This window comes from Pantherophis guttatus, chromosome 4 (genome assembly GCF_059756535.1).
Source record: "Pantherophis guttatus breed Tessera chromosome 4, ASM5975653v1, whole genome shotgun sequence".
Taxonomy (NCBI): Eukaryota; Metazoa; Chordata; class Lepidosauria; order Squamata; family Colubridae; genus Pantherophis; species Pantherophis guttatus.
Window position 1 is genome coordinate 142,767,018 of NC_142066.1, and position 15,228 is coordinate 142,782,245.

Genomic DNA, 15,228 nt, shown 5'->3' on the forward strand with positions numbered 1-15,228 from the left:
GTTCTTCCTGTTCTTCTCTTTCCTAAGCTTCTCTAGACAACTAAGTCTTTGTATAATGTGTCTTCAGGAAGGTGTATCCATAACCATCTTCTAAATCGGGGGTGTTAAACTCGCGGTCTGCAGGCCGGATGCATCACACTCTGGTCACTCCCACACCAAGTTTAGTGAAGAGAAAAAAGTCACGATATGTCCCGTGACGACACGAGTTTGACACCCCTGTTCTAAATCTTTATTAGTCAGGATCTGATCATCACACACAGAAAATTTAGGAAACTGATCATGTCTTCTCTGTCCCATGAAACCTTATTTACAAGAACCAATGAAAAACAGCTTTTTATTGGTTCCATTGATGTGGTTTTGGGGTGAGATTAGGTATTGTACTATTCTTTTAACATTGGGGTTAGATTAATATTTTATTTTATTTTTTTTGCTTTAATTTATATGCTGCCCTTCTCTGGAGACTCAGGGCAGCTTACAATGCGTTAAGCAATAGCCCTCATACTTTTGTATATTTATACAAAGTCACCTTATTGCCCCCACAATCTGGGTCCTCATTTTACCTACCTTTGAAAGGATGGAAGGCTGAGTCAACCTTGAGCCTGGTGGGATTTGAACTTGCAGTAATTGGAAGCAGCAGATGTTAATAACAGTGCATTAGTCCACTGTGCTACCAAGGCTCTTGGTAAATCCTATGAAGTTAGTCATAACTTTTGGCAAGAACTGAAATTGATTGAGATTGGAATCCTATGCCTAGCTATCAGGAAGAGTTATTATTGAACCCATAGAAATCTACTATATTCCATTATATTTCAAACAAATATATATAAATACTATATTCCAAACAATTGCCAACTCCAAATCTCAACCAACAAATGCTCTGTCTTACACATTGGCAAAAAAAATCAGAACACAAAATACAAGCTAGGTGGATACAACCTCGTAGATGACTCCCACTCTGTCAAGGATCTTGGAGTACTCATATCTAATGATCTAAATGCCAGAGCCCACTGTAACATGATTACCAAAAAGGCTCTAAGAGTTATTAACCTAATCTTGTGTAGTTTCTTCTCTGGTAATATTGTATTGCTAACTAGAGCATACAAAACATTTGCTAGACCAATTCTTGAATACAACTCATCTGTCTGAAACCCGCACTGCATATCGGACATTAATACAATTGAGCGAGTCCAGAGATATTTCATGAGAAGAGTCCTCGTGCTCGCAACAGAATACCTTATGCCACCAGGCTTGAAATTTTGGGCTTAGAGAACTTAGAACTACACCACCTTCGGTCTGACCTAAACGTAGTATATAAAATTATCTGCTACAATGTCCTACCTGTCAATGACTACTTCAGCTTCAACCAAAACAATACACGAACACACAATAGATACAAACTTAAGGTAAACCGCTCCAAATTCAATTGCAGAAAATATGATTTCAGCAAGATCACCCCACTCCTAAGAGGTCTGTGTAAGTGGTGTGCTTAAGTGCACCAATGTGCCTACCATCCCTGTCCTAATGTCCCCATTTATTCATACACATTTCATGTACTTATAATGATGTTCATATTTATATCTGCAATCTTATATATGCCTGACAAATAAAAATAAATAAAAATAAATAAAAATAAAAATTTCCTCACCACTGATTGACTTGAGTGTTACTGTTTACATATCAGAATATTTCAAGTGCTTTTATATTAGGATAGGAGACTGATTATTACACTATTATTATTTATCTTTTATTCAATTGGTTTCCACCTTTTCTCCAAGAGCTTAAAGAACCTCCTTTTATTTATCCACATTACAAAAACCCTGTGAAATAGATTAAGCAAAAGGGAAAGGCTGACCCAAATCTTCCCAGTGAATTTCCCTGGAAGAGAGTAGACTAGAATCTGGATTAGTGGGCAAAGTACTTAACTATCTAGAATGATGACTATCTGAATAGAATATTGGCTCAATATTGCAGTTCATCAAAGTATAAGATGAACTGCATAAGGTCTCAACTTTTGTGTATTTCATTACTATTATTTTGATGAAATTTGGAGTCAGATTCTTTTATAGAGGAATATCTTTGAAACATACACATGGAGAAACAGAAGTCATTTCCATCTTTAGTAGTAGGAAATAGATTGCAATATTTTCATGCTATTCTATGACCATACAGGTAGTCCTCAACATACAACCATAACTGAGCCCAAAATTCCTGTTGTTAAGCGAGAAATATGTTGAGTTCTGCCCCATTTTACGACTTTTCTTGCCACATTTGTTAAGTGAATCATTGAAGTTATTAAGTTAGTAACCCAAATGTTAAGTGAATCTGGCTTCTCCATTGACTTTGCTTGGTCGCAAAAGATGATCACATAACCCCAAGACACTGCAACCATCATAAATGTGAGTCGGTTGCCAAGCAGACAAATTTTGATCATGTGACACTTATAACTGCAATGGTCATAAGTCACTTTTTCAGAGGCGCTGAAACTTTGAACAGTCACTAAATGAACTGTTTGCAAGTTGTAGATTACTTGTAGCAATATTCCAGGTTTCTTTAACATTTAGCAATTTTTAGAAAGGGGAAAAGCAAGCTGAAGGTTGATGACATTGTATAGTGTCTCATGGAATCAGTTGAATAGGAAATATACGCCATCTTTCCCCAATCTCATAGCCCCCAGATCAGAGGTGGGTTTCAGCAGGTTCTGACCAGTTCTAGAGAACTGGTAGCAGAAATTTTGAGTAGTTCAGAAAACCAGTAGTAAAAATTCTGACTGGCCCCGCCCCCAACTATTCTCTGCCTCCCAAGTCCCAGCTGATCAGGAGGGAATGGGATATTGCAGTAACCGTCCCCTGGATTGGGGTGGGAATGGACATTTTACAGTACCCTTCCCCTGCCACTCCCACCAAGCCATGCCACGCCCACCAAGCCACACCCACAGAACTGGTAGTAAAAAAAAAAATGAGCCCCACCATTGCCCCAGGTACATTGTGCAAATTAAGCATGAGCCAGCAGTGTGCTCCAGCTGTCAAAAGAGAAAGATCTAAACATGAAATAAAGAGGAATTTATTGGACCTGGAAATTACCGCTATTAATCCTACCTCTTAAGAGTCATGGAAGTTCCATCACTGGAGGTTTCCAAGCAAATGTTGTACAGCAGCTGATTGTGTGCTATGCTGCCTTAGGCAGGGTTGAAATAAAACACCTTCCCTATGATTCTCTGATTGGCAAAGTAGAAAGCTGTGCCCTAAAAAGTGTAATAGGCTGAATTTCGTATAATGGTTAAGATAGCACATCACATTAAAATTGACTTAAATATGCCTTATAGCAGAGGTGTCAAACTCATGGCCAGCGGGCCAGATGTGTCACATGCTAGCCACGCCAACCCCCATTTTAGCAAAGGGAAAAGCCACGATACATCATGTGACAACGTGACCCAGTGAGTTTGACACCCGTGCCTAGTAGAATAATCCATAATTGGTTCAAATTGCATAACTTGGTAAGTCATTAAGCCATAGTTCATAGACGATAATGACTCAGTTCACACACAACATGTTAAGGCTCAAATTACACTAGCATTTGTGAACTTAAGTCATAATGTCTCTCATTGTTCCTGTCTTTTGTCACTATAGCTCACGGGTGTCAAACTTAGTGGCATCATCTGATGCCTCGCGATGTTTTTCCCCTTCGCAGACCTAGGAATTCTACGATGGGCGTGGCCTGTGCATGATGCATCCGGCCCGCTGACTGTGACTTTGACACCTCTGCTATAGCTTAAGTAAGAGAGCCAAAAAAAAAAAAAAAGGCAAATTAAAATCTTGTTCAGAACATTTCAATGCAATGACATCTTTTTAACCTTCTGAATATAGGATATACAAAGATGAACACTGTTAAGCTAGCATCACGTTGATGGGAAAAAAATTATGATGGTTTCCTATCTTTTTTATCTGATGGCAGAAGCCTGTGTTGTTTGGTTAAACTAAAAAGCATTAATTCCAGATTCTCATCAGCCAAATGCAAGGATACGGTATATTTTCTGTTTTATCCTCCATTAAGAATCCTCCATTATGTAAGAATGTACCCTGTTTCTCCCAAAATAAGACATCCCCTGATAATAAGCCCAATTGGGCTTTTGAGTGCATGGCAATAAGGCCAAGCACTTATTTCAGGGTTCAAACAAAATATAAGACAGGGTCTTATTTTCGGGGAAACACAGTACATCTTGTTTCTTTCATATGTAGGGGCTCCATTCAACTATTTCACTTTGGAGAATAGACTGATAATGTTGCAAATAATCTTTTGATCTGAACAAAGAGCAAAGAAAGTGTGATTACTGTGTAATTCTCTCTTGATTTCTGCCAGGTTATGTTGACTTGAATGTATCCAGCTATCTGCTAGAGACCAAGAAAAGCTATTTATTGAATTACTGTTTTCTAGGAAGAAATGATGTTGGCATTACGTGACTGGTATTGTCTTTCTTTTTTTAAATGCTTTCTTTTCTTTTTTTCTAGCATCCTCCTGGTCAATTGAGAAGGAAATACAGTTCCTGTTCTACTATTTTTCTGGATGACAGTACAGTCAGTCAGCCCAACCTCAAGTATACAATTAAATGGTAGGTACGACAGCATTCCATTGCCGAAAAAAAATTACACACACACAGACACACACACACACACAGAGACACACACAGAGATAGATAGATAGATAGATAGATAGATAGATAGATAGATAGATAGATAGATAGGGAGGGAGGGAGGGAGGGAGGGAGGGAGGGAGGAAGAGAGAGAGAGAGAGAGAGAGCTTGCATTGTTTCTAAATATTGTTTCCAGCAGTAGCATTCTAGAAAATGGAACACCTAATATAGATTGTCCTATATGAAGTTATGACAATGCCAAATGAATAATACTTATGACAGAGTCCATAATCAAAATTCAGGTACTTGGCAGCCCACCTACATTTACAGCCACATGGGCACTTCAATTCTTCTTTCTGCCTTTATCCTTACCCCTCTCTGTCCTTATGGCTACCCTAAACTCCATGACTTCTCTGTCTGCCTTAGACAAAGATAGGCATGGCTTCTGGAAGAAGGTCTGACATGACCAGCAGCTGCCTTCTGAAAGGCCAGGGACATTGTCAACACTGGAGGGAAGAAGATGGTGAAGGTCAGATAGGCCCATCATGGCCATCCAAGTGGAGGGCAACAGAGTGCATGATGGCAGAAGTGGTGGAGTGTAGGCTCACCAAAAGGGCAGAGATGGCAGGGACGTAATTAAATGGGGGAATTGAAGAGGATGTATTTCCTTACCTTACCAAAGCTTGTGGCTAGGACAAACCAAGCCAGGAATGGCTTGGATTGGGGTGGATCCTCATCTAATGACTGAGTGGGATTCATTTAAGGACCAAAGTGAGGATTGCCAGGTGCACCATCGCTTAGCGATACGGTAACATGATATCATGCTTTGTAACCACATTGCTTAATAACGGAAATTCTGGTCCCAATTAGAATTGTTAAGGTTATGTGTAAGTGGTTGCAGAAATACTCTGGGGTATAGCTACAGATTTCATGTACTAGAAATGAGTGAAATGGTTAGGATTGAGACTTGCGGGGTTTGGGGGGGGATACATTTTTCCTCACTTCTCCTTCAGCTTCAAATGTAAGTAAGGATATATGAAGGGCCCTAAATATATTGCTACACATCCTTATAGCTTAAATTAGAGAAGTTCTCTTCGTGAAAGTTTGCCTGTTGTGGTAAGGTTGCAGTTGAAGTTTTAAAAATTGGCAACTTTCTTAGGAAGTTGGAAGTCTGTTAAATGAGTTCAGACATATTTTCTTCTTGCCTTCCTTCCTGTTTGTTACTGCCACAGCTGAAAATATATTTTTGTTTTTAGTTAACATTTCCAAAACAATTTTTGTGTCCTTGGATTAATCTAAGGTTCAATTTATGAGTTTCTTCTGATGCATTTTTTTTGGTCTTTTTTTTTCTTTTTTTTTACATTTTCAAATGCTGAGATACTTTTGGAACTGCCTAGTTGTTTTGATAATCGTTTCTTTTTTTACTGCAGCGTTGAAATCATAGATACAGATGTACCACCAAGAAATAGTTCCCATCGTTTTTAGTTGTGCTTGTGTGCGGCACAAATATCACCAACAGCAGTCAAAGCTTTGATAATTGGCTCAAAATTTTAATCCTTATGTGGATGCAAATACCAAATACCAAGCCAAAAATCGCAAAATCAGATTAGCATTCTCTGTGGGTTTTTTTATTTTGCACAGTTGTGTCTCACAGCTTTCCTAGCATTCAAAATTTAAATATATTGCTTTTCTTAAAAATGGTATGAATTTTCAGATATTTCTGCCAATGATTTTTGAAAGACAAATTATAATATAACTGGAACATCCTGTTGCCTTAATTTATATAGCATAGAATTATGATTATTTTGTAAACGTCTTCTGAGGAAAAAAATCTTTTATTGTTATTTATTAGTTGGAAATTAGAATCTTAAAAAAAAACCCTGGACACTGAATAATTGATAAGGCATTGTCAGCAAATAGACACGATGAAATCCCTTTGCTTATTAAAGTTGTCAGTCTCCACACTACTTATGTAGACATGTAATTTGTCTTAACATCTTGCCTGGTATCTCTGTAACTGTATTAAGACTTGCCATTCTCACTGTTTTGACGGCCAATGGAGTCCCTTATTTCATATCCTAGTTGCCTTGTCTCATCCAATTCAGAATTTGTACTTATATCTATTAATTCCTTTATTTTTAGAGCTTCCCCACTTTCAGAACCTGCTGTTTTGTCATTTCTACTTCCCTCCTGAAATTGTTTAGTTTTCTGCAAAACAACTTTGTTTTGTTTCTTGTTTCCATTTTTGGGTCCTTTTTGCATTCTCAAAGCTTACTCTGTTTTTATAATCTATTCAACTGCATTTAAATCACAGAGCTACAGATAATTGTGGCAACTGTTTTGCCAAATATACTTCTTAAAAATTCTTACATTTTTTGTGCTCTCAATGTCCATCTCTCCTTTGAATTCTTTCTTTAAATCTCTTTCTTTTATAGATATAATTGGCCTAATTTTTTATAGATATAATAATAGCCTGTATACTACCTATTTTATCAGCACAACAGCTCATAAAGTCAGCCACAGGTTGTCCTCAATTTACAACAGTGACTGTTCAAAGTAACAACGACACTGAAAAAAGGGACTTATGACTGTTTTTCATACTTATGACTGCATCCCCATAGTCACATGATTTACAGTTGGGATGCTTGACAATTGTCTCATATTTATGATGGTTGCAGTGCAGTGGTGGGTTTGAAAAATTTTTACTACTGGTTCTGTGGGCATGGCTTGGTGAGCATAGCAGGGGAAGGATACTGTAAAATCTCCATTCCCACCCCACTCCAGGGGAAGGTTACGGCAAAATCCCCATTTCCTCCCAATCAACTGGGACTTGGGAGGCAGAGAATAGATTGGGTTGGAGCCAGTCAGAATTTTTAGGTCTCCGAACTACTCAAAATTTCCGCTACCAGTTCTCCAGAACTGGTCAGAACCTACTGAAACCCACTTCTGTTGCAGTGTCCCGGGGTTATATGATCTCCTTTTGCAACCTTCTGAGAATCAAAGTCAATGGGGAAGCCAGATTCACTTAATAACCGTGTTACCAATGTAACAATTGCAGTGATTCACTTAACAACTGTGGCAAGAAAAGTCATAAAATGGAGCAAAACTCATTTAACAAATGTCTTACTTAGCAACATAAATTTGGGGGTCAATTGTGGTTGTAAGTTGAAGGCTACCTGTATGTAACTTTCTTGCTCCCTATGCTGTGTTGCCATATCTTGTACTATTATCAACGTTAAACTGAGATGCAGTTGTCAATCCAATCATCTATACCTGGAGTGAGGGAAGGAAATATCTATTTAAAACAATTTTTTTTCTTTATTTATTCAAATTTATATAGTCACTTATGCTAACAGAAATGACTGGGTGGCATACCTATTCCTGTTTTCAGGTAATAAAACACCTTTATCTTGGCCCGTATAGTTGATTCATTCAGTACAGTTTGCTACAGCTTATCCTTTTTTTGTTGCTTTTATTGATCTACATTCTCTCTGTTGATTTAAAAAAAATGGTTGAATTGCCCCTCGGAAATCTGACTTAGTTATAAAACTTAATGTTAAGATGCAATATGTATTAAGACACGAACTCTGCATTTTCTTTTACAGTGTAGCTCTTGCAATATACTACCATATCAAAAACAGGTAAGTTTGAATTGGAAAATAGTTCAAATACTAATTAATTGTTTTTTCCTATTTTTTTTTTATTTCTCTGCCTTATAAGAAAGTTTGCAAAACAGGGACACTTTATATGAATATCCAATGCTACAGCATACGTAGCCTTGGATGTGTTGTAATGTGTTGTAGTTCCATAATTCCAAATCCCAAAATAAGCTACAGAGAAGCTGTTCTAATGGGATCATGGATGGAGACCTTAAAGTATGGCTGATCTATAATATGAACAAACCTTAGGAACCTTCATACTTCCTTGTATAGTTTTTATTGTAGCTTTTATTTTATTTTAAAGAATCTTGACAAAATCATTAGATAGAATACAGAAGTGCAGAGGAGACATAGACAAATGTCTAAGCGGTAAATTATATGGATATAATTCAAAACCAACATCCTTATTCACATTTTGCCATTCGTGTAGTAAGTCTTAAGATGCATAGATCTCTCCAATGTTGATGAGTACTGGTGATCAGATTTGGAATATTGACACATGTACATACAGTTGTGCAAAGCTTTTAATTAGATATGCCATTTTATTTTACTGCCTTTGCTATTTTTTCCCCTGATAATTAATTGTGGCATTGGTGGAGAGAGTCACCAAATAAAAACTGAGCAAAAAACAAATTGCTTGAGGTTACCTATTCTAGGCCATTAGGATGGATCCCGCTGGAAGACTTCCTCTTTCTTTTGTTGTTTGTTTTGGTCAGATGACCACTTTTTCAACCATCTTAGATTACACCTATCCATTTAATTTGTTAAAAAATATCAAGTGGATTGTGGAGCCTAATAAGCAACATAGGTATTGTTTGTAGACACATTGATGCTCATAGTCAGTGGCAGATATACCGTAACTGGCAGCCGTGGGAAAATATAGAACACCAAAATCCTTTAGTTCTCCAAACCGTTTCTGTCCTTCTGCCATGAAATTATATGGCCTTCCCACTGATCTCATTTCAAAGGAGTACCTTTTTAAATTCACTTGAAGCCCATCTTCTATCTAAACGGAAGTTTTGTCCAACATTTGTACCTCTGCAAACATAAATGTTACTGAACTAGCATCCATGGAGTGTGGGCAGAAGATTCACTTATGCTCCCTATAGTCTTTCTCTCCTTTCAAGATTCTTCTGCCCCCATTTACTGCGTTATGTAGGATACAAAATACGACCTAAAGACGGGTGCTGTGACCCTAATTTTGAGGACTCGGGAGAAAAGCTGAACATGAGTAGTCAACAAAGAAGACTAATATTTTCAAAAAAAAAGCAGAAGTTTTCTGAATCTGATTATCCTTGTCCCAGAATGATGTACATGTGCCCTCTACTGTTACCTTGGAAGTATTGTAACATTCCCTAATCAGTAATGATCTAGCCATGTAAGAGAGATCCATCTAAGGTCAATCAAAAGTCTGATTTACCCGGCACACTTTCTGCTGTGATTGTCAGCTACATGCCAATTGAACAAAGCTCACCAGCAATTTATAAAGGCAACCACTGCTGCTAAGCAATTATTGTGTGGGATGGAACAAAACACTCCTGTGTGGCAACTGACCCCATAATTATATTTTAATATTTCTACTTACATTGGCATCTAATGAAAGCAATGGATGGCAGAAAGTTTAAAGTGCTTTAGTGCTTTTTTTGATAAATTATTCTTTAAAGTGCATTCTTGTTCTTATCCTCCATCCATCCCATCCCTTAGTTTTATAGGGGAGACATTACGTAAGCAAAGCAAAACAATGCATTCAATGATGGGTCCAAGCTTCTTTAGGGTTGTAGGATTGGGTTGGAATTGGCTTTGGATTCCAATCTATTAAAAGAAAAACCACCATTAAATTGAAAGAAAGGAAAGGCTATACAGTTTTGCCCCTGTCCAGTTAATAAGGTATCCTTGAGACTCACTCTCTCATTCCACCAAGGATTGCTCTTGTAAGTTTTATTTTAAAATTTCAAAACAACTTTCATTTTTGGAATAAAGAGGTTTCACTCTTTCTCGTATTCTGTTGCGGAGTGAGTTTAATGAAGTGCCCATACTTCTTCGCTTGACTGGCTGTAGCATCTGGAGAGCTTAACTCTATCTATATTTTTGTTTTTGCAGACGTCCTTCACATCTAAATAGCTTGGTATATGAGTGAGGACCAGTGGTGAAATCCAATTTTTTTTACTACCGGTTCTGTGGGCATGACTTAGTGGGCGTGGTGTGGCTTGGTGGGCAGGGAAAGGATACTGCAAAATCCCCATTCCCTCCCCACTCCTGGGGGAAGAATATTGCAAAATCTCCATTCCCACCCCACTCTGGGGCCAGCCAGAGGTGGTATTTGCCTGTTCTCCAAACTACTCAAAATTTCCTCTACCGGTTCTCCAGAACCTGTCAGAACCTGCTGGATTTCATTCCTGGTGACAACTGATTCATTCTTTTCCAGCATGACATACCCCCAGTAGTTTTCCATGGACAAATGTAGAAAGTTTACTTTTCAATATAATCCTTACTCCCCTAGCGAGATGATAGAGCCCATTGATATGGCTTCTTTTTACATGCCACAGGATGGGATTGTGTTCTAGATCAAGGGTCCCCAACCTTTTGGACCTCAGGGACCACTAAATTCATAATTTTAAATCCTGCGGACCACTAATATGATCTGCCTAATGACTGGCTGGGTGGGTATGGCTAGGTGGTCATGTGACTGGATGGGCATGGCCTCACCAGCCTCTATTGCCCCTCCCCTCCCAGCCACTCCTCGCCTGCCTGTCCAGGCTCCTTGGGGCCCCAACAGGAAGCAGTTGCTGGAGCTAAGCAGCCACCATGAGAAAGAGTTGGCAAAACAGCTGTCTCATTTCAAATTGGATCTGGCTGAGAAGGAGGCTCATCAGAAGCACCTCCTGAGGACTACAAGCATAGGCTTTCCAAGCAGAGGGAAGACCTGCAGGAGTGCAAGGCCAGGTACCGGTGCCTGGAGGCTCAGCGGGCTGAGATGGTCAGTCAGTTCCGGGCCATGATGCAGTCCCACTGCAACAAGGTCCTCTGGCTCTTCGCCACCAGTGGTGCTTCCCTCTAGCCTTTGCCCAAAGCCCCTTAGCAGGAGGCTGAAGCAGATCCCAAGTTGGAATTTCTTCCCCCCTCCGACCCACACAAGAAGAACCCGAAGGGGGAGACACTGCAGCAACACAAATGTTCATTGCATGTATCCGGCCCAGGAGCTGTATTTGAGGACCCCTGATTTAGTGCAGTATAAAAAATGCAAATAATTTTTCTGCGGACCACAAAAATTTTGTCGCGGACTACCAGTGGTCCATGGACCACCGGTTGGTAACCGCTGTTCTAGATCAGCTATTTTCGTAGGACTTTGAGAAGTGTTTCTCTCCATTTCTGTTTGTTCAGTAACATTACCATTGATTCTTTTCTTTTCTTTCCCCCCTTCTAGGGACGTAGATGGAACAATGCTCCTAGATATTTTTGATGAAAATCTCCACCCCCTTTCGGTAAAACTCACTGACATAAGGACAGTAACAAAAATTTGGAATTTACAATATGGGTTCTGCTACTTCTCCACCCTTTACGTCTGCCACTTCTTTCCAAATTATGTGTAACATATTCTTATTTTTAAAAATAATATTATTTCCCCAGAAATCCGAACTGCCACCAGATTATGACAAACATCAACCTGAACAAAAGCAGATTTATCGCTTTGTTCGGACGTTGTTCAGTGCTGCTCAGCTAACTGCCGAATGTGCTATTGTCACCCTGGTAAGTATATAAAAGATCATAGTTGAAATCCTTAAAACACAACTAATTTTAGATCCTCAGTTTCATATTTATATTTGGAGTTAAGATCACATATCAGATTACCCTACCCATGACTTCATGTATAAAATAGATGTTGCAGGTAAGACAAGCTCCATATAAATACTTACAGATACTTTTAGCTTTCATATACACTACTTTGAATATACTTAATTTTGATTACTATTTTCTTTGTCTTTTTAATTATTTATCAAATTTTTAAAACAGCCAATCAACATCACAGAGGGGTTTTGGTGGGTAGATTCAACAGTTCTTACTTTTCCTAAATAGCTACCTATCTACTATAGCTAAATATTTTCAGCTATCTTTCTTTCTGAGATTCACAGTCCAAAATCTTTTTAACTCTGTTTTATTTTGCAATCTATATTATGTGCAATATCTACCCAATTAATCTCTAAATCTGTGGATCATACAGATAAATTTTATGTTTATTAATTTTTAAAGGATTCTGACTTTATTGTCATATACCAAGATGGCCAAATATCTTAATATAATTAGGTCATACAGTTGTGCAAAGATTTTAACTATATGTTAGTTTATTTTACTTTATTGTTTTTCCCCTGATAATTAATTATTGCATTAAACTATTTCTATTTTTTTTATTATAAAGACTTGTCAAAGACTGTAATAATGATATTTAAGTTTATTTGATTTTGCAATATAGCATTGTAGTTCAATTCTTAAATTTCATATTTTTCCCTGAGCATTTAAATGATCCTTTCCTTTCCTCCTTTCTCCTTTTCTTTCCTCTTTGATTTGATTTTGAAGGTTAAATAATAAATAATAAAGTTAAATAATAACTTTATTTTTAAGGAAGTTTGGGAAACATGTTATATGATTTATACAAGTTATTTCCAAAATACCTTTTCTAACAGGCAAGCTCAATAACTGGTAAGCTTTTCATTTGGAGGTGTATTTCACCCTTATAGCACTTCTTTAAATAAAGTAGCTAGGAAAAAAGAGAGCAGATTGGAACGATGGCACAGAAAAAAGAGGAACGTGAAATCATTGAAACTGGATCTGTACATCCCCATTCCACATTTGCAGTTACTATTTATGAGGGGACTTCATTTTTGTTGAGATAATTGGGGTCACAAAAGGTTAAATCAATGGCTCCAATTGAGCTTACAGCCTCTATCTTCATGTCTTCTATTTAGTTAAAAAAAGAAAAACAGCTGTGCTTTTAAACTGTGTGACAAGCATCATGTCTCCTTTGGGTTTTTGCTAACATTTAACAGAGAGCCCCCTTTAATTACTGGTAAAATAACAAATCTAAACACTTGATTTTCTAGATTTATTTTGGTCTGGGTCTGGATCATAACATTTATTGTTCTGATAGATAAATTCTTAAGAAGAGTGAATAGGGAATGCTTCCTTTTTCTTGGTTATATCATAGCAATTTTGGATAAAAGCAACCATACTATTCTTGTGGATCACATTAGAAAATTAAAGTTGGAGATGCTATCTTGCCATGATTCTGTTCCTACATTAAGAATTCCCTTTAAGACATCTACTTCTGACAAACATTAGAATGTTTGTCAGAAGTAGATGTCACCTCCATTTTACTTCTCTTTTCCACCATCATCAAAGTTGCCAGGCTTTATAACTGGTTCTTGCTTGGACTAGATTGCAGACTAAGTGACAGTTTAATCCTGAGAATTCAGAAGGGTTGATGGCTTGGGAAGATTGTGGCCAACCAGTAGGGGCTGTTGCTGCCTCCAGAGTGGAACATTTTTTCCCATGAATGAACAAGTGCATACTTTGTGGATGCTCTTTGCCCCTACTTTGTCTTGAGAGCTGTGCAATAGCTCAAAAGCTTCAAATCATACAGTACATCACAGAAGTGAGTACATTCCCTCTCATTTTGTAAATATTTAAGTATATCTTAAATACACCTGAGACCTTGTACCACTAACGAGTCACATGACACCAGGTGGTGAAACGGCTACTTGGGCCCCATTTGGACATTATCACTAGGGGTGTACTCACTTTTGTTGCCACCAGTTTAGACAGTAATGGCTCTGTGTTGCATTATTTTGAAGGTACAGCACATTTACACTGTTATACAAGCTGTATACTTACTATTTTACATTGTAGCCAAGTGTCATTTCTTCAGTGTTGTCACAGGAAAAGATATACTTAAATATTTACAAAATGTGAGGGTGTACTCACTTCTGTGATATACTGTATATTCCGATTTGTCAATGGTGACTCTTCTTGGGGAGATCTAATCTGACTACACTGGTCCATGTGCTCTTTAGTACATATTTGGATTATATGTTCTTTAACCTTTAGTCTTCTTTCCATAGAAGCTGTTTTAGACAGCTACCTAGATTTTATCTTGATGCCATGTTTTATATATTTTTATTTATTAACTGTTTATCTAATTTAGAAGTCGCCCATCTCCCTCATAGAGGGATTCTGGGCAGGTTTTATATAATATTTGACTTTGAGTTTCATCTTGTTTTTGAAGTAAATTGTTTTATGGTATTAATTCATGTCATTGACTGTGATGTACTAAATATTGTAATCTCAAAATGGACATGCTACAATATAGAATATTGCATATAGATGCATCATATAGAAATTAGTTAAATAACTCAAATTCTAACCCTAATCTTATTACAGGGGTGTTTGAAGAATAAAGGAATAGGGGGTGAAAATTTTTTGCCATCTTCTATTTGACCAAAATTTAAAATAAATAAAATAGAAACATGAACCATAGGGGGAATAGATAGAAAGGAAAGGATTTATTTTTCAGTGGGTTAGGGAACTTCCTCACACAACAGTTGTTACCATTAAAAAAATAGATTTTACTTTATTCTTTTCTCTCCAGCCTTGATTTTTGTTGAGAACCATAATTCAATCGTGAAATACTGGCCTTAAAAGATAACAACTCCCTGTGTGGCAGAGACTGGGACAAAAAAAACAACAACAACCATTTCCTTCTCAAAGAGAATTGTAACCACCATTGTAGATAGTAAAGCAGGCTGTTTAAAGGTTTAGATTATCTCTTGATTCTGCAAAGAGGTATTGTTACTACCTTTTGAATGATATTATACAAATGGGACTGGATTTTCAATACTCGGGATCCAAAAGATGTTATATGAAACTTTATATTTCTGAACTTGCGTATAC

At 37.5% G+C, this 15,228-nt stretch overlaps 1 protein-coding gene across 2 annotated transcripts in view; it reads left to right on the top strand.

Annotated features, from left to right (window-relative positions):
- Positions 1 to 15,228, top strand: part of CCNY (cyclin Y) — a 141,606-nt gene that overhangs the window by 107,399 nt on the left and 18,979 nt on the right. For both annotated transcript variants that reach the window (XM_034402172.3, XM_034402173.3), the window contains exons 4-7: positions 4,506 to 4,606; positions 8,233 to 8,268; positions 11,711 to 11,768; positions 11,914 to 12,033. In XM_034402172.3, the coding sequence (XP_034258063.1) occupies positions 4,506 to 4,606; positions 8,233 to 8,268; positions 11,711 to 11,768; positions 11,914 to 12,033 (315 nt within the window). The remainder of the gene's footprint in view (positions 1 to 4,505; positions 4,607 to 8,232; positions 8,269 to 11,710; positions 11,769 to 11,913; positions 12,034 to 15,228) is intronic.